Source organism: Crinia signifera, chromosome 1 (genome assembly GCF_055691185.1).
Source record: "Crinia signifera chromosome 1, ASM5569118v1, whole genome shotgun sequence".
In the NCBI taxonomy this organism is placed as follows: domain Eukaryota; kingdom Metazoa; phylum Chordata; class Amphibia; order Anura; family Myobatrachidae; genus Crinia; species Crinia signifera.
The window spans coordinates 240,516,889-240,537,409 of record NC_139217.1 but is presented as its reverse complement, the minus strand read 5'-3'; the positions used below and the strand labels follow the sequence as shown (position 1 = coordinate 240,537,409).

At 45.9% G+C, this 20,521-nt stretch overlaps 1 protein-coding gene across 3 annotated transcripts in view; it reads right to left on the bottom strand.

Moving 5' to 3' along the window:
* FKBP8 (FKBP prolyl isomerase 8) overlaps positions 1-20,521 on the bottom strand; it is a 114,864-nt gene that overhangs the window by 51,539 nt on the left and 42,804 nt on the right. For all 3 annotated transcript variants that reach the window (XM_083179447.1, XM_083179448.1, XM_083179449.1), the window contains exons 3-4: positions 10,362-10,531; positions 1,091-1,179 (exon numbers count right to left, since the gene is read on the bottom strand). In XM_083179447.1, coding sequence (XP_083035573.1) covers positions 1,091-1,179; positions 10,362-10,531 — 259 coding nt within the window. The remainder of the gene's footprint in view (positions 1-1,090; positions 1,180-10,361; positions 10,532-20,521) is intronic.

Below are 20,521 nucleotides of genomic sequence, written 5' to 3'. Positions count from 1 at the left end.
GGGCTGGTTCTTAAAATACGGGGGACCCCTAGTCATTTTGTCCCCCGTATTTTGGGAACCAGCCCCAGAGCAGGAGCCTGGGGCTGGTTGTTAAAAATCAGGGAACCCCTATTTGTCGGGTTCCCTGATTTTTAATTACCGGCTCCAGGCTCTGTCAGCCTGGTGCTGGTTTCGGCTGTGGGGGGGGACCCCACGCCGTTTTTTTTTTTATTTATTTAATTTTTCTATTTTTTTACACTGAAGCCTGCACGGATCTGACTGATCCGTGCAGGCTAAAACGCAAATAGAACAGGAAAATGGTGTTCTATTTTCCTGTCGTATTTGCGTGGGTGTTTTACACCACTAAGCAGCCGTATTATCAGTACGGCTGCTTAGTAAATCAGAAACCACCATTCTTTTGAATGGTGATTCCTATCGATGGTGTAGACATTCGTATTTGTAAATTCAAATACGAATGTTCCATCTTTAGGACTACGAATTGTTGTATTTTTGGGATTGTAAATCCCGAAAATACAAATTCGTAAAAAAAAGGTGTATTTCTCCCTACGAATACACCTTTTTTCTACGAATCCATTTTGGTAAATGTCCCCCTAAGTGTCTAACAAAATTGTATGTGAGTAACAAAAGTCTGGACTCATTGACGATGAAGTGGCTACGTCCTTTTTTTCTTTCTGCACCAAGATCTGTTGTGCGTCTGAGTCTGTACATGAAGCACATACGGGCTAATTGAGATGTGGTTGGATTTGCTATATCTGCTGATTTCTTGGAAGCTGCAATAATACTGCAATTACATGTAGATGCCACCTGCTGCAAGAGTGATTTGACTGATAGTTATACTGCCGATCACTTCCCAAAGTAGCAGGATACATTTGTTTATGTATCTTACTAGGCACTGCAAAACCCTGGTGGTGCCATATAAATAATGGACAATAAAAATTGTAATCTGCATTTAAAAAAATCGATAAACCAGATATGTATTTGTAGAAGTCATTTTTTTATTAACTAATGTAATCAGTGAAAACATTTTATTACCGGCAACAGAATGGTTAGGTTTTTTTAATTGAAGGATAAAAGATTATTTGAAACTCACCTGCCTTCTTTCCCATAGCAATATTTAGCATCTGCCACAATAATTACAGTTTCTTCAGTTTCCATTAGCTGCACGCACAGGTCCAAGGCCTAGGTAGGAACCAGAATAATAGGTCAACTCACAGTAACACAATGACTGACGCACGTTATGAAGCTGCTGCTAGGTTTTAAACATTACAATATAAAATAAATGATGAAAAACCGAATGCATAGTAAAGTTTAGTGTTTTTACATCTTTAGTGATTTTACATCTCTCCTTTTCTTTACTCTTAAGGCAGGGGTTCACAAACTTTTTTGAATCACGTCGCCATAAAGCATCAAAACATTTGCACGGCTCCCCTAAGCCGAATGATTACTGAAAAAGGTTTCTTTTTTATTTCTTTTTTTAGTGAGTTGTGTTTATAGATCATCCTTAGGGTCAGTTATGTAGGGAGGGACAGGATTTGCCACATATGTTTTGATAGGCAAAACTAGTGCAAGTTACATTGCACCAATCCAAGGCACCCCTGCAAGTGTCCTGGTGCACATAGGGTGCCTAGAAGCAGTTTGGGAACCACTCTATTAGGGTGATTGTTTTGCAAAGTCAACTTGTGGCCAGGAACAATCTTAATTTTCTGTTATACAGAAATGAATGGAATGCAGGAAAATCAACACCGTTCGGGTACCATGTGAGGAGAGGTATATAGCTATGCAGGTCTAAAGGTGCCCATACACGTACCAATTACCCGGTACTTTTTGTGCTAAAATAGCATCGTTGTGCATATGTTGTGCATGGGATGCAATGCTATTTTAGCACAAAAAGTACCGGGTAATTGGTACGTGTATGGGCACCTTAAGGCTTGTCCAATCTTATTGAGGATTGGAGCGGAGTTGTGTCACATACCTGTACACTGTTTAATAGGTACTTTAAAAGGCAAGTCGAGAATGATAAGAAACTAATTAGGAGGACAGGAGTCATAAAAGAGCAGACAGAACATGGATAGAGAAAACAGTGCAGATAATCCAAATTCTGTATCATTGATTTATTACGGATGCCTAGCTTTCTAGCCAAGCAGGATATATAAAACAGTGCAGGAACCCAAGGTGCAGGATTATCGGCGGGCAACCTGTATTGCAATTGCTGAACCCCAGTAATTGTAATATTTATTATCATTAATTATACGGTACTATAAGGTACACGATAACCCCCGATGGACCCGATTTCCTTTGAAATCAGGTTAATTTTGCCGGCAAAGGAAAAATCGGGTCCATCGCGTCGGTCGGGTGCATTAACATGGCACGCCGACCGACGCGATGCACCCGATTTTGCCATATGGTTCAATGTTAAAATATCGTAATCGTAAAAAAAATGGGAAATGGGCCAATATGGGCCATTTCTCATTGTATATGCCCCCCCCCCCCCCCATTGTGAACGTCACACCACGATTGACGCCAACCCGAAGCGGTCACCCCACGATTGACGCCAACCCGAAGCGTGGCGAGCCCGCGAGGGGCGGCGGTACGCGTCCTCCGACCTTTTCATACCCCTACTATCCACATCGGCGTGGAGTTGAGAATATAAAGTGTGGCGAGCGTAGCGAGCCACCGAGCCCGAAGCGTGGCAAGCGCAGCGAGCCCCGCAAGGGGACGCGTATACCTGTGAAGTTATACGCGTGCGCTCGCCACACTTTATATTCTCAACTCCACGCCGACGTGGATAGTAGGGGTATGAAAAGGTCGGAGGACGCGTACCGCTGCCGCTCGCCACGCTTCGGGTTGGCGTCAATCGTGGGGTGCCGTTGAGGCGGTTAAAATTGGGGTCTGGGTAGAATTTTACATTGAATCCAATGTAAAATAGGGTCCCAGGGACCCTATTCACATTTCAATCAATGTCAAAATCGGGACCATCGCGTCGGTCGCGTCACATGCGATGCGATCGATGCGACCGACCCAATCAACATCGGTGTGGCCGTTCTAGGAAACAAGTACCAATTATACATACCAAAAATTAGTTTGTGGTTCTAATTTTAACTTTTGTTTTGCATTTCTTATTTTCACTTATGTTTCGCCCAACTCTCTCACTACCACACATTTGCAAGTTTTATCTTTTTCACAATTCCACCTGTGCTTGCAATTACTTTTTTTGCATTGTAATCACAATTAATCATTGTATAGAATTATTAAGCCTCAAATTATAACCATGTTTGATTAAACGTTACATTTTATGATCTTTGTATGTTCAGGCCTCTTTTTCGGTTTCCTTACGGATATACCCATTACTACAGGTGCATCTCTGGTTGGGAATTATCTCCTACTTAGAAGCTTTACTAACTTAGTTTCAACTGATAAAGGGATTTTTGTAAGAACTTACCGTTCGAATCCCTTTCTCTGATATGGTCCTGGTGACACAGCTCAACACTGGGATGTAGGAGGGTCCGAAGGAGCCAGGCACCTATCCTAAAGTTTTAGAGGGTAGGCTCCTCCCCTACTGCATCCCTGGACTCTTCAGTTCAATCTTTCAAAGCCACTGGAATACATTAACTCAGTACAAACGCCTGCACATATTATATGCACATTTTATAACAGAAACTGTTAACTTTTAACCATTTTAACATGAACAGCATGAAACTTCTGGCATACTTACTGAGCGTAAGGGAGGGATCGCTGTGTCACCAGGACCATATCAGAGAAAGGGATTCGAACGGTAAGTTCTTACAAAAATCCCTTTTTCTCTTTCAATGGTCCTGGTGACACAGCTCAACACTGGGACGTTCCAGAGCCGGTCCTTTGGGAGGGTACGCTCAGGTCTGCAGCTCTCAGCACTGCTCGCCCGAATGATGCGTCCTCCGACGCGAACTCATGGAATCTATAGAATTTGGCAAATGTGTGAACAGATGACCAAGTGGCAGCTCTGCAAACCTGCTCAGCTGTGGCCCCATGTCGAACCGCCCAAGAGGTGGCAACTGACCTGGTGGTATGCGCATTTATTTTGGCCGGTACCGGTCTACCCACTTTAGTGTATGCAAAGGCTATCACAGACCGCAACCACCTAGCAATAGTCTGCTTAGATGCAGGCCAACCAATTTTGTGTACGTCATACAATACCAACAATGTGTCAGTCTTCCTGACACTCTTCACTCTGTCCACATATATGCGTAACGCACACACAACATCCAAAGTTCTCAACTTGTCCCTTTTCTTAGAACCCTCTGGGGGTTGAAACACAGGTAGAACTATCTCCTGATTTAAATGGAAGGTAGATACCACCTTCGGTAAAAACTGAGGCACTGTTCTTAAAACAGCCCTGTCATCATGAAAAATTAAGAAGGGAGATTTACATGACAAGGCTCCCAACTCTGAAACTCTTTTAGCAGATGCTACTGCTAACAAAAACACTAGCTTCCACGTGAGAAACTTAAAGTCAGCCGACCTTAAAGGTTCAAATGGTGCCTTTTGAAGGCATTCCAAAACCAGTGATAGATCCCAAGGTGCTACTGGTTGCTTGTATGGAGGTTTCAACCTGGATACTCCTTGTAAAAAGGTTTGAATTTCCGGCAAAATGGCTATCTTTTTCTGGAAATAGATGGACAAGGCCGAAATCTGCACCTTCAGTGACTGAAGGCTTAGACCCGATGAAAAACCATCTTGTAAGAATTCCATCAATCTTGATAGCTTAAAATGAGATGTATGAGCCTTTCTTCTCTCACACCATCGAATGTAAGTCTTCCAGACTCTATAATAATTTGCCGAAGATACAGCTTTTCTGGCTTTTATCATCGTCTGTACTACTGCCTCAGAAAACCCTTTCCTTTTCAAAATGGTGGTTTCAATAGCCAGGCCGTCAAAATCAATCGATCTGAATCCAGGTGATTGAATGGGCCTTGTCTTAGAAGGTCTGGTCTCAGAGGTAGACGCCATGAGTCCACAGACAACCTCTGAAGCCTCGAGTACCAGGACCTCCTTGGCCAATCTGGGGCCACTAAGATCACTGGAACCTTCTGCCCCTGTATTTTCTTCAGAAGTCTCGGTAACATTGGTACTGGTGGGAATGTATAAAGGAGATCTCCCTGCCAGAGAATAGTCATGGCATCCACTGCCTCCGCTAGTGGATCCCTTGTTCTGGCATAGAACCTGGGCACTTGACGGTTGACCCTGGATGCCATCAGGTCCACATCCGGAGTTCCCCACATCGAAGTGATCTGGTGAAACACCTGAGGGTGTAAGCCCCATTCCCCTTCCTTGAGCTCCTCCCTGCTCAGGAAGTCGGCTTCTATATTCTCTATTCCTGGAATGAATATAGCCGATACAGCTGGAACATTCTGTTCCGCCCATAGGAAGATTCTGGACACCTCCCACATGGCCAATTTGCTGCGTGTACCTTCCTGGTGATTCAGATACGCCACAGCTGTGGCATTGTCGGTCTGAATCCTCAAAGGGAGGTTCTGTAACCTGTCTCCCGCCAAGGAAATCACTTTCCAGACAGCTCTCAGCTCCAAGATGTTGATTGGTAACGCTGATTCCTCTGCCGTCCACAGGCCCTGAAGCCTGAGATCCAGGGCTACTGCCCCCCAGCCCCTGAGATTGGCGTCGGTAGTTACTACCAACCAGTCCCAGGTCTGTAATGACCGACCCCACTGAAGGGAATCTACTTCTGTCCACCATTTCAAGGATTCCCGAGTGTCCGAAGACAGCACTATCATCTCGGATTTCATGGTCAAAGTGTTTCCTGACCAGGCTGACAAAATGTTCCATTGGAACCTCCGAGAGTGGAACCTGGCAAATTGAAGCGTCTCGAATGACGCCACCATTTTCCCCAGGAGCTTGAGGCACCTCCATACTGAAATGCTCTGAGCCCTGAGAATCTCCTGGACTAGGGTGACCAGATCCCTGGCCTTTACCTCCGGGAGGAATACCCAATGAAGATGGGTGTCCAGTATGACTCCCAAGAATTGGAGCCTTTGTGACGGTACCAACTGAGATTTTTGCAAATTTAAAATCCAGCCGTGAGCCTGCAAAAAACTGATGGCCTCTGCCAAGTGACTCTGCAGCATGGCTGCAGACTCTGCTTTGAACAGGAGATCGTCCAAATAGGGTATTACTGTGATTCCCCTGAGCCTCAGCACCGCCGCCATCACTGACATTATCTTTGTGAATACCCTTGGCGCGGTTGCTAGCCCAAAGGGTAACGCCCGGAATTGTAAATGCAGGTCTCCTATGGCAAACCTCAACAAGGTCTGATGCTCCGGGTGTATAGGGACGTGCAAATATGCGTCCTGGACATCCATGGACGCCAAAAATTCTCCCTGGTCCAGACTCAGGTGTACTGACCGTAGGGACTCCATTTTGAAATGGTCTACCCATAAATGAACATTTAGAGACTTCAAATTTAGTATTGGTCTGAAAGACCCGTCTGGTTTGGGCACCAGGAACAGCGTGGAGTAAAAGCCTTTCTTCCACTCTGCCCTGGGGACTGGTGTAACCACCCCTTTTTCCAAAAGGGAGTGAGCTGCTCTCACAAGAGCTGTACGAAGCCGTGCCTCCTTTGGTAAGGATGTGGGAATGAACCTCTTCGGAGGCGGCCCTCTGAAAGGGATTTTGTAACCCTGTGTTATAATATCTAACACCCAGGCATCCTGGCCTAGAGAAGCCCAAGCGTCCCTGAAGAGTGTGAGACGCCCCCCCACTTTTGTCACTGTCGGGCGAAGCCCCTGACAGTCATGCAGAGGGTTTATCCTCTCCTTTTGTGGCAGGCTTCTTGTGAAAAGAGCCAAATTTTGACTTTTGTGTCTTGCCTCTAGAGGACTGAAACCTTCCCCTGAAAGACTGTCCTCGAAAGGACGCACCACCTCTAGGGGAGGGCCGAAAGGACGGCTTGAAAGCAGAAAATCTGGACGTCTGCTTTGCTGAGGAGGCCGGCAGGAATGTACTTTTGCCGCCCGTGGCCTGTTTTATAATCTCCTCTAATTCGGTACCAAAGAGTACCTTTCCTTTGAAGGCTAATGTTTCCAGAGCCTTCTTGGACTCATTGTCTGCTTCCCAGGCTTTAAGCCAAAGCACTCTCCTGGCATTAATGGAGACTGTGGACACTCTGGTTGCCATTTTAATAGCTTCCTCCTCTGCTTCCACTGCATATTCTGCAGCTGCCTTAATCTTTTCTGCAAGGAGTAACGCACCAGGGTCAGCCTGCAGCATGGTGCATAATTCACCAGCCCACTCTATCATGGCCTTAGAGATCCAGGCTGAAGCAATAAGGGGCCGTAAGGTAAACCCCACCCCTTCAAAGATAGCCTTGAGGTTTCCCTCCAGCTTTTTATCCACAGAATCTTTAAAAGCTGCACCGCCTTGTACTGGTAATACAGTAGCCTTGGACAACCGTGCCACTGAAGCGTCCACCACTGGGACCTTTTCCCAGAGCTCCGCATGAGACTCTGGCATGGGGTACAGATTAAGGAATCGCTTAGGCATCTGAAGCCTCTTATCAGGAGTTTTCCAAGCCCCTTCTAACAACTCCTGTAACCCCTCATCTGAAGGAAAAGTAACAGCCTCCTTCCGCTGTCGCTTAAAAACACCTTTAACAGGAGTCTTATCCTCCACAGACAGCTTTAAAGCCTGCTTCACAGCTACAATGAGATCCTCTATACCAGCAGCAGAGTTCTCTTCCAAATCATCACCCTGATCCCAGGGGATGTCAGTATACTCTCCTTCCTCCTCATCTACCACAGTAGTCAAAGCATAAGACCTTCTAGGGGTCCCTGCCACATCATCCATTTTGTCCAGCATTTCACTGAACCTGTTGATCCCCTTAGCAGTATCCTGCATCACCTGAATCAGCGCAGGATCTGCCTGGGTAAGAGGCAAGGAGCCAGACGACTGCTGAGATGATGGCATAGCCCTTGCGGGCTCGCTGCGCTCGCCACGCAGCGGGCCCGGTGCCTCGCTACGCTCGGCACGCTATTATATTCTCCCTCTATGGGTGTCGTGGACACCCACGGAGGGAGAAAGTTTCGGGATTTCGGCGGTCGGGATTCCAGTGTCGGGATTCCGACCGCCGGGAAATTAACCGCATCCCGATTCTACCAGCCCATCACTCTGCCTGTCCAAAAGCTGCACCAAAGCGTTAACTGACCTGCCTAGGGCCCTGGCCCACGCAGGTTCCATCTGCTCTGCCCTATGGGGTTCACTGCCCATGGGTCTCACATCAGCGCAAGTAATACATAAGCCCCCCTTGGCCATCTGCTCAGGGACAAACTTTTGTGTGCAAACATTGCACGCGCTCAGTGCACTAAGGGCTCCCTCCCCCAAAACCACAGCCTGATGCTCAGACATGATGCAAGTGATAAATGTATATCTATCAGTATACACAGTGCAAACAATGTACAAGCGTTTATACAGAGGCAATGCACTCAGTCACTTATCTGTCTGTTGGTTTCAACTGCGGGGAAGCGATGCCCAGGAAATCCAAGTCACTCTGCCAGGATCAGTAAGCCAGCTCAGCTCCGCTGCAAGCGTTCTGAAAGGCGCCAAAGTCAGAGTGAAGGAAGAGACCACAGGTCCCTGCTGCTGCGGGGTCCGTGACCTTTTGGCGCCAACCACCCCCAGCAAGCCGCTCCTCAGTTAGGATTTCCTAGTTCCAGTGTCTCCCCCTCAACTGGGGATCACTTGGAACATGCCTGTCACAACGCTGCTGTCCTCTCATCTAGGAGCTCAGCGTGTAAGCTCCGCATAAAATGGCCGCCGCCATCACGGAGCGCCTGTCCCCCATGATCCCCACCTAAATGTGGAGCCGGTTTCAGGGTACTCCGGAGCCCAGGCAGCCTTTTAGAAAAGGCTATAAGCGCTGCACAGGGAGACCAGACAGTGTCTCCCCTGTGCACAGTGAGCTGACAGGACGCGCTTCTGTCAGCTCCTGCTGCGCTAGCAGTGTGAGGATTCACTATGAGAATCCTCACACTGTGCCTACCTAGCTAGGGTAAAAGTTAATAAAACAATAAAAATCCCCTAACTACTCTAATTCTTCGGCTGCTCCTGCAGCCCTTTAGAATAGCACCCACTCCAGTGGGCACCTAACACGAACTGAAGAGTCCAGGGATGCAGTAGGGGAGGAGCCTACCCTCTAAAACTTTAGGATAGGTGCCTGGCTCCTTCGGACCCTCCTACATCCCAGTGTTGAGCTGTGTCACCAGGACCATTGAAAGAGAAATATTACTGCAAACAGAAAACCAAACTCTGTGCAATGATCTCCCCCTGCCACCTTTCCCCTCACTATTGTAATATTTGGGTGCAAGCAGAAGTGATTTTGAATGATAAGTTAGATTTAGTGTACCGTAGCAGACAAATTCCACAATATGGGAAATATATGTAAAAAGGTCACCTGAGGTTAGCATACCTCCCAACCGCAGAGGTCACCAGAGAGTGGGAGGTATATGGCTGCACACTGGAGTGTGGCTGTACACCCAGTGAGAATTTAGGTTTTAGAATAAAATGTATATTTAAGCCACGCACTGTCGAGACACCTCCACAGTATGCAGCAATTCATTATCTTCCAACCTGTTATTTGTGTGTATGGATAAAGAAGAAGAAAACGCTAAGTTTTCCTAACTCAAAACCATGGACCAAAGAAAAGCCATACATTTTGACAATGAAAATCTCTGCTGCTACGGCTCTTTGGATAGGCAGTAGTGATCGAATGGAATGATGCTTATACAATCATTGCTGTAGTATCAGATAATTTTATGTTTTGTTTTTAGAAGGTCTGTGAGATCCTGGTCCTCCAGTTTGGGAGAATCCGGAATTCCCAACAGCTTGCAGATAGGATGGTCGGACAGCATTCTGTGGCGATTGACTTCAGTTTTTATCCACCAAAACATACATTTTTCATGAGAGAAGACCGCAATCCCCCAATCCAAAGTGTGGATATTAGCTAGCACTGGGCAAAATGAGGCAGGCGTCCACCAAACACAGGTTTTAGCAGTTATTGGAAATGTAGACATTTAGGTGGACCGTCAAGGTATCTAGTGTGCCGGAAATATATTGTGAGTAGGCATTCCTGTAGAAAGCTGTGGTATGGAATATCCAGGATAGGAGGGCACAATCTCTCCTGTACCACCTACATGTGATTTATCTTATAGTGCAAACAGTCGGATATTGTATATGTTACAGCACATCTTTAATAATGAATGAGCTTTCTCACTATATAAAGAGTCATATATAATGAACATTTTTTACAAACCTTTTCCTATATGGCTACATATATTGTGCTCTTACAGTAGATTTCTATCTACAGGCTGTCTCACCTGCAATACATCACCATCTCCCAGAGTAAAAGTGAGGCACTCATTCTCTTCCACAACACTGCGATCCTCCAGCATAACCTTCACACACACAGTGACATCTTGCCCTTTTCTTGGTCTGCTCTCAGGACCCTTGCCTTGGTTCAGTACTTTCTTTTTCAGGACTCCAGTGCCTATATAAACAATTTATAAAAAAAAGTTATATAGTCTCTTCATTCTGGCTATAATTGGAGGACTCAACTTAGAATAATAGAAAAACATTCAGACGACTAATAAAGCATTAAGAATGTCCCAAGCAAGAATGTCCCATGCATGTAGACCCTTCTACCCCTTGGTGGCTGGCTGGTTCTGAGCGTGAGCAGGGCGGAAATTGCTGGAGCCCTGCACTTCTGAAGTGCGCTTGGCCAAGTGTCTGTTACTAGTCTGCTACCATGGTGCTCTCCTGTGCGGCATCGGGGATCCACCAGACATTCAAGTGGATTTGGGGAGCAAGGAGGAATGGTGCATCTCTTCTACAAAGCAGATGAGAGACCACAGAAGCAGGGCAACAGCTGAGGGGATCTTGTATGGCACCGCTTGCCGCTACAGGCTCCTCTACCCAGAACTGTGCAATGTGGAAGTACATTACCATCCTGAACGGATGGGACCTGGATGAGAATCAGCTGATTGAGTGACCCTATATGAAATGCAGTAGAAAAAGCTCAACATAAAAACCAGTGTGACTTTGTTTTGCTAATATTTGGAGTCTAAAGTCTGAGAAGGTTGAATAACATTTAGTATACAGTATGTAAGGGTGTTAACCTGGTATACTACATATACCTAGATACCCTTCTAATAGATAATTACCAAGGAACTGTAAGCATCTGTTATTACATTCAAGCTCCAATTTTGTTGTGTACTTGTAACTTGACCATTTGATCAACCATCTTTCATACTTTGGTGAATACACACATGGCAGTGATAACTATAACTCCTGTGGATGTTTGGTCATTTGAGCTTGTGAAATGAAGGTAGAAGAATTTCTACCTTTTTCTACAATAGTTATAAGTCTTTCTGGACTATGATATATGAATGCGGGTTTAGAATAGTCAGTATTTCTTGCCATTTTCGATATGCTTATGAGCTACATATTACAATCTACATAAGTATAATTGAACAATGTTTTTTGTATGTGTGTATGGATTTTCCACGATAACTCTCGAACATATTAACTAATCGTCTTCAATCTTTGAACACTATCTAAACAGATTACGGGACGATCTAAGTTTGAAGATGGGTTTAATCCGACGAGCCCTTATGGGTGCTGTCAAAAGGGTCCATGCTATTTCTGTTGTTTTTATACATTGTGATATGTCATTGGAAAGCTTATGGCTTTCTGAATACAACTCAATAAACAGACTCCCTTAAGTGGGCCCTCAAAGGCCTATAAGGGTCCATTAAATGAAAAACATTTTCACTTTACAAAACAAACTAAAATTAATAAGCGACTCATCGGCAGAGTGGTCTGTGAATCGAATGCTGTAGATATCGTTATGAAATCCATGTGAGATCGATCCCCAGTCAATTATATTTTCTCTTGATTGCTTGCTTTTCATTGAGGGTTTTCGGGATCTTCTGTACCTGCTGCAGCAGCTCCTGCCCTGCTGTGGTTGGCAAGGGTTGGTGGATAGTTGGAGACTTGCTCTGGCTGCTGCAGCAGCTCCTGCCCTGCTGTGGTGGCCATGGGTATATTCTTGGATGCGGGGAAGGCCTTTAATATGGTAGAATGGAACTACTTATGGGCTGTGTTGCGTAAATTTGCATTTGGTCCTCGCTTCATTAAATAGGTCCGGTTACTATACTCTTCCCCGGAAGCCAGGTGTAGGGGCTGGCCTGCAGCAGGAAAGTAGTTTATATTTTTTTTATATGTTATATTATTTATTTCTCTATTTATCTATACAGATAAGTGGTGGGCAACAATTACAATTTTTAATTGCGATTAAATCGCATGAAATTGTTGTGATTAATCGCATTGTTAGGTAAGTGCCACTTACCTATAAGCTCATTGCCAGGGGTTACATGCTTGCTATATGGGATTGTTTTTTGCGAGAGGGGAATACATGCTTGCTGTCATAGGGGGTTAAATGCTTGTTGTGCACGGTGGCAGGGGGACCGGCATTGCGTAGTCTCTGACAGCATTAGAGACTGGCTAGCTACAGGCCCCTCAAATCAGCTGTGCCCTAGTAAACAACAACAATCTGCTAATAGGTATTCACCTTCTGTGCATCCGCTACAGGGGTAAGTTGTTCATAACCAATTCATACTTTCAGTGTCCTCTGCCATTCTATTAATTATGTGGAATAAACAAATCTCTGTGCAGTAAAGGTCGTTGTTGGATGCCCTATGGCTGCAATCAGTAGACTGGCAATTTGCAGCCGCCTGGGGGTTGCTAGGCCGTTGTCTCACTGAACGGAGGCAATTGCTGCCATTTTAGGGGAGTGCTGAGGCCAAGAGCTATGTTGAAGGACAGAATTACTGTCTACTTTGCAGGTCCATGGGTCACACAGCCGTCCAATGGTGTCACAGGTGATCCAATGCTGTGTCCTAGGATGCAGCACAGATCAGTAATGCATTCATGAGTCTACTTAGATCAGATGTTTCCTGCTGCTGCCCATAGCAGACCACACCACTCCAACCACATCTAACTTAGGCTGCTTATGCCCACTATCTTTTCATATTATTCAGTTATTCCCAGAGAAACTAATTTTAGGGCCTGGATGGATAGGGATGGGTGAGTGAATTAAATTGTTTTATCTTGGCCGCAACGATCATTGTGTTATTCCAGTGGTCCTCAAACTATTTTGCTCTGGGACCCCATCAGACAATAAAAATAATTACGGGACCTAAGAAAGTTACTGCAGAAGATCACATAACAGGTGTAGTCATCAGAGATCACCTGCATGGCAGTATTGTGGAGGCATAAAATGATGGGAGGAGTCTAAAATAAACAATTCAACAGATTTTTGAATAGTTGTGACCCCATACTGAGAAGATCGGGACCCACTTGGGGATCAGGACCCACAGTCTCAGAACCGCTGTGTTATTCAATAGTTTGTGCAGCTGGGCACGAGTTCCGCAGTTGCCCATTATTCCATCTTGAACCTTGCAAAGGTGGGGAGGATAAATCTGCCACAAGTCCAGCTTTTGGATACCCAAACACAGCACGACCAGTAGTTTGCACAGGTTAAGTTGAGTTACGCAGGACAATAGGAGACGCTGCCCATAGGCTACTATATAGGCTAACTACAATATTATAGAATGGAATACATAAAAGACCACTATACTGTAAAACTGTATTCTGCAAAAGGTCCAGCAGAGGACACAACAGCCCATGTACTGCATTCGATTAACATGTCCACACTAATGCAGATTCATTTGCCCATTATGTTACACTACACATTTCAGCTGTAGTAAATTCCCCTATTGAGATCATGTTTCTAGCCTTGCTCTGCACAGTATTTTTATAGACCTTAGCACAGACAGACTTCTGTGCAGAAAGAATAGGTGGCCTAATTATTGGCTAAGAGACCAGTACAGGACAGGAACAGTCTCCTCATGTCATGCTCAGGGGAATGCAGGAAATACCCACACTGACGATAGCCCCTTCACAGTCCACATGTACAACTATCATTTTTCACAGAATCTGCGGGTGGGTTCACGTTGCAGGAAAGGAAGCAAGCGTGTGACCTATTTAACAAATCATTTGTTACAATGCAGAGGTAAAGAACGCCCAATTTAAACATGGAATTTGTGTGCAAAAATCTGCAAAGCCAACAGGACTTGTATAGAGACGCTCAATTGCATTCAAAAACTCAAACATCGGTCAAACATCGACCACCTGCGCAACCATATAATCGGCTGTTAGCATTAAGATGCAAGGCTGTTAGAAAACAGTCGCAAGCCGTGACACCCCCTTACAGTTGTGACACTGCTACATTTGAGTCACCACCCCATCCAGTTACCTTTTACAAATGGGAATCACTTGTCAATCACTTTTGCACAATCGGTGTGTTTTATTCACCCGCACAGTGGGAAAATGTTGCTCTACTGTGTACAACACTGACAGTGTGCCCATCTCTGACTCGGGCACATATTCATAAATAACTGAAGGACTAGAACACACACACAAAAAAAAAAAAAAAAAAAAAAACACAATATAAAATATTAACTCTATTTTGCGGTCTTAAGCCACATAGACACTAGACATGAAATTAAAAGCAATATCTTATTTTTTTGAAGCCTCCAGTGTGTACATTGTTAATGACCCCCATCCGCAGGTCCTCTTTGGGTCCTGGTGTTGTCACTGAGCAATATTAGTTAACAATATCGTTCGTGTATACACTGAATAAAGTTTGCACTGGAGTTCAGAGGGAAACAATGCTGATATTGCTCATAGAGCAATATCAGCTAGTACATGGCTATAAACCTACTACAATGGACGGTACTTGTTTCCTAGCACGGCGACCATCGCATCGCATACCAGAAGGCATACGATGGCATGCAATGCGATGTTAGCCGATGTTCTACAATTTTAAATTGTATACCATCGAATTGTATGCCATTGTATGGCATATACAATGGTGTATGATTTTAAATTGTATAAGAACCCTAATGGGTGTTTTCAATGTTAATTGTGCCCCCTATAAGATAAATAATTGTATAAGCACCGTAATAGGTGCTTACAATGTTAAAAGCACCCCCACGCCACCTGTACTATCAACGCCAACCCGAAGCGTGGCGAGCGGCGGCGTTACGCGTCCTAAGACCTTTTCATACCCCCACTATCCTCGTCGGCGTGGAGTTGATCCTATATAGTGTGGCGAGCGCAGCGAGCCACCGAGCCCCACGAGGGGACGCGGAATACATGTGTAAGTAATGCGCGTGCGCTCGCCACACTTCGGGCTCGGTGGCTCGCTATGCTCGCCACACTATATAAAATCAACTCCACGTCGACGTGGATAGTGGGGGTATGAAAAGGTCAGAGGACGCGTACCGCCGCCCCTCGCGGGCTCACTGCGCTCGCCACGCTTCGGGTTAACGTCAATACTGGGGGTGTATTTAACATTTTAAGCACCCATTAGGGCAGGGCTTGACAAATTCTTAAAAAAATCTAGGAGCCAGGATGAAAGTGTAGGAGCCAGACAAACTAAAAATAGGGGCAGTGCGCGCCGAAGGCGGCGAAAATTTTACAACGCAATGCCTATTACACATGTCACACACCCATTACGTTATTCCACATGCCATAATGCCCACTACACGTGCCATAATGCCCACTACACGTGCCATAATGCCCATTACACATTATGCCACACACTGTAATGCCCATGACACATTCTACAAAACAACGGCATGCCCATTACACATTAAGCCACACTGTAATGCCCATTACATATAATACCACATGCTTAGTACATATTATGTCACATAAGTGCAGCTTACCTACATGCTCATTGCCAGGGGTTGCATGCTTGATGCCAGGGGTCAAAATGCCAGGCAGGTACAGCTGGTGAAAATTCAGTTACAGGCAAACTCTCCCTCCTCCTAATAAAACACCCAGCCCCTCTACCTCCGGCCCTGGCCACACACATGCCCCAGGTAATGCTCCTCCACAGTACCACTCCCTAATGCCTACCCCCCCCCCCCCCAGTAGTGACACATCCATAATGTGCTCTGTGGTGGTCGGGCAAAGGGGGGATGGAGCACCGGTGGCTGGGCAGAGGGGAGGGATGTCATGGAGGCTGGAGCTCACATGGACGGGGCAGAGGGGGGGGCTCTCACGGAGCTCACATGGCCTGGCGGAGGGGGGCTCTCACGGAGCTCACACTGCCTGGTGGAGGGGGGGGCTCTCACGGACGGAGCTCCTGCAACAATGCGGAAGGGGGACAGAGACGGAGCTCCAGCGCCGGGCCACGGTGGGGGAGGGGGGCGGTCACGGAGCTCCCGCAGCAGGGTGTAAGGGGACATAACTCCGGCCGGGCAGAGGCAGGGACGGAGCTGCTGGCGGTAAGCAGTCTCTCCCTGATGGGACCCGCGGCCGCCGCTCTTAAACATTTTGACAAGGGCAGCGCATCTTCTTATACCAGCCTGTGCCTGACACGGGCTGGCCGGGGGGTCGGGGACCGTGCTGCGCTGGCCTGACAGGACGGGGGAGACGGGTGGTCGGGCTGCCGACGACCAGATTCTGCTTCCTCCCTCCCTGCAAAATATCTGGTCGCCGTGGCAACCTGGCCCCCGGTATTTGTCGAGCCCTGCATTAGGGTGCTAATGCGATTTTAAATTGTATAAGCCCATATACGATTTTTAATTGTATCGCATGCTATACGCCCGCATGCGATGCGATGAGATGCCATACAACTTAATATCGTGGGTGCTGTGCTAGGAAACAAGTACCCAATGGACACCAGTCGGTGAGAACACATATGGTTAACAACTTTTCATAAGATAATAGTCCCATAACTTTTCGCAAGCAGTATCTAAAGGGAGCTGCACAAAATAAAACCTGGGATAATGACCCATTTCATACCTGTTCTGCTTCTATGTTCTGCTGAGATCACAAACTGTGCCTATTATACTACTGCACACTAGTCTGCACTGATATCTTGTATTGCCATGTGTCGATCTTATTTTACATTTCTATCCTACATACTGTATAGCCAAAACCTAGAACCACAAATTTATGGCCAGTTTTCTGTAGACAAGGAGAGGATTATGCTGCTGTAACACGCAACAGTCCTAGATGTCACAATCTCTCAGACAAGCTGAGCCATCACCAGTAGAACCCTCTCCTGGGAGAACAACAACTTCGTTAAAACGTACAGAACTCAAGATAAATGATAAACACAAAATACACTTAGCACTTATAATGAGATGCCATATCTAAATGTAATAAATGAGGTTGTCAATTGAAGCTGGAACTTTCAGCACTAGGACACAGTATCGTACATAATTCCATGCATCCTGGCAAATGCTGCTTGTGCTGCTAATGAGGTCCCAGCTCAATGATCCCCAAACCGCAGCCTTGTTATTCCACCTGCGCTTAATAAGGAGATTTAAAGCCAACCTAGCTGTTCATTTCACCTGTCCATAAACATGCATCATTTCCCCATATCCTGCTGTCTTACTCCTGCAAACGCAATCTGTCCTCACTGGCTCGCCGGATTATTCCGGCATCTCGTAAATCACCTCCTCCCGTCACACTCGCTGCCTGTAATGGCTTCCTCTGGGCCTCCTATATTTCACAGGGGTGACAGTTAATATATTCCCAGCATCAGGATGCAGTGCTGAAACGCATGGCAGGCTGACTATTAATGGTTTTCTGAATGGAAATAATCATTGACTCCTACTCCCCCTGGTGTCTCTGGATCAGCTCACCTGCAATTAGGGCATTTGTGCAATATTTTGCTGTGCTTCATTAGGAAAGTTCTTGAAGAATAATAGAGTGAAGAAAAGGAACCGGTTTAGGAGGACTCACAGGCATGCATATGAACGAACATATGCTTTTTTTTTAGAATGTACATCACAAAAGAAACTAATATGTGGGGCAGGTTAACGTTAGGTTGGAGGGGTTAGGTTTAGGCCCTTCTGGGAGACTTAGGGTTTGGTAGGTTACAGTTAGGCAATAGCGGGGAGGGTGAGGTAACGCCTGTGCAGGGAGAGAGGGTTAGGGGAGCAGGGGTAATGAATGTATACTTACCGGACCCCTGTCGGTATTCCCTCAGTCTTGATCCCGGCATCTGTATTCTGACTGCCAGCATCCCCACTGCCGGTAACTGTATGTATTTCATTCCAAAAATTGTCCTTTCCTTTCTCACTGATTCAATTCAAATAACATCAAATATCCTACTTGACCCTTAGTCAGTCTGATGGGTTTAGGCCCCACTGCCAATGCTAGGTAAGAGCGTAGAGCCTACAGCAACATACAAATACAGGCTATAGCCTATAACATACTGTGATCACCTTACTTTCACTCAGCCAGGTAAGTCGATGAGTCCCGTTTACTGCAATACAGAGGCCGCCGCTGGGAGGTGCTCTCATCTCCCAGCCCCGCCTCCCAATGTCGTCATCCATCCGGCTTTATGCCAGGTCGAGACGTCAGTGTGAAAGGGTTTGCAAGCCAGGTCGCACATTCAGTAAATTCAGTTTCAAACAGACATTGAACCTGAATTTAAAGGCATTAGGTAACACAGCCCATCTTACCTTCTTTGTAATCACTTCATGCCAACTTTAATTCATGCACCTCTATGCAATTAAATTTCCTCCCCAGCATCCTTGTGCATGACTCATTTATAGTCCTCAAATCTTTTCCTATACCAAGCACCTTCTATTTTTTTCTGCCCCAGCATACACACAAACACATAGTAGGAGTGAGACTTTTGCCAGGGCTAATTCTGGTAAATAATGGAGATACAGCATTCTGATCAGTGCAACAAAAAAGGATAGAGAATGGCCCTCACCCATTCCCCTCTCCACATCTACAGGGAAGTCAAGCTCTGCACCTCTAAATAACGGTCTGGAGGGGAGAGGCCTTAATCTACCTACACAATGTATAGCAAAGGTGAAATTATACTGAGGGGGTTTAACCACAAGATCCATCTTCAATGTAGTGAAAATGTGAAATGAAGTTTCTGGGCCATTCATGCCTCAATGTGGCAAGCTGTCCCCAAACACTAGTAAGGGGACCTACATTCATGGGTGGTCTATTTTAGACATAGCTGAGGACCGGGGCTTTCCAACGAGCCCAGCCCCGTGTCACTAGCCCCCGGTAACCGGAGATATCGCCAGACAAAGCTAGAAAGTTTTCCCCATAGGATAACATGGGACCCGATAATTCTGACCCCCACCCAGTTCAGACGGCTGCCATTTCACCCCGCGGCATCACAGAAACTCGTGGTTGATCTCATTCAAACCCAAAATCGCTGGGCCTTTTGATACCAGGCAGGTCCATATGGGTCCGGAGATATTGTGGGTAAACAGAGTTTTTTATTTCTGAAATGTAATTTCATGGCTGTTCATGTTCTTTGAGGGCAGATTACTCTGGAACCAACCACCCCAGTTTCACGGGAAAAATCATTTGAAGCCAACTACAAAATGTAAATGGGTCAGTTGGTTCCAAAGATACAGGTATAGCTGGTTAAAAGAGATATATGGTTAAAAGGGAGGGGAGGGGCTGGTTTTCTCTCCCCCTTACACCAGAAAATGCAGGGACTGGGCTGGTGTAAAATGGGCCAACCCGGGAATGTCCCTGCATGATCCTGGGACAATATTCCCTGGTAAATCCCTGCATTTTCTGGTGTGAAAGGGGTATTATTTCAAATAGCCAGGACCTGCAGTGCTCTGAATACAGCCGGGCAGCCCCCCACTCTTTGCCTGACTGTCAATGGCTGTCACTTCTGCCTGGCGGTGGCTGTCCCCCAGTTACCACAAGCATGTATTCCCCCCTTGGCAAGGATCATGTAATCCCACATGGCAATGAGCATGGAACCCTTGGCAATGAGCATGTAGGTAAGCAGCACTTATGTAGCATCATTTTTAATAGGCATTATGGTGTTTGGCATAATGCATAATGGACATTATGCTGTGTGCTTTAACATGTAATGGCCATTATGGTGTACATTTTTAATGCATGCCTTTGGCGTGCAATGTCCCAGTTCATGAAGCATATTGTGAATTTTGATGGTACTTGTTTAGTTTCACGGCGGCAGCGGCCATATGTCTGAGTCCCCTTGCGGGGCTCGCTTCACTCGCCACGCTATCTAAAATCAACTCTATGCCAACGTGGATAGTAGTAGTATGAACTATCTACGTTGGCATAGAGTTAATTTCCTTTATTTTAGATAGTTTGGTGAGCGCCGCACCCGGAAGTTCACGGCGGCCATGCTGCCGCAGTGAAACTAAACAAGTACCATTTTGATTTAATCTCTGTGGCATTATGTGAATCTTGGCACAATCCGTGTAACATTATATGAATTTTGGCACAATCCATGTGGCATTATGTGAATTTTGTTTACAAGTTGTATATGGTATGGAACACTACACTCAGGGACACGTCCCCTTTTGAGTGGCCACACCCCCTTTTCCAGAGCGTGCCTTCATCGTGCACACAACTATATCCTTTTTGTCACCAA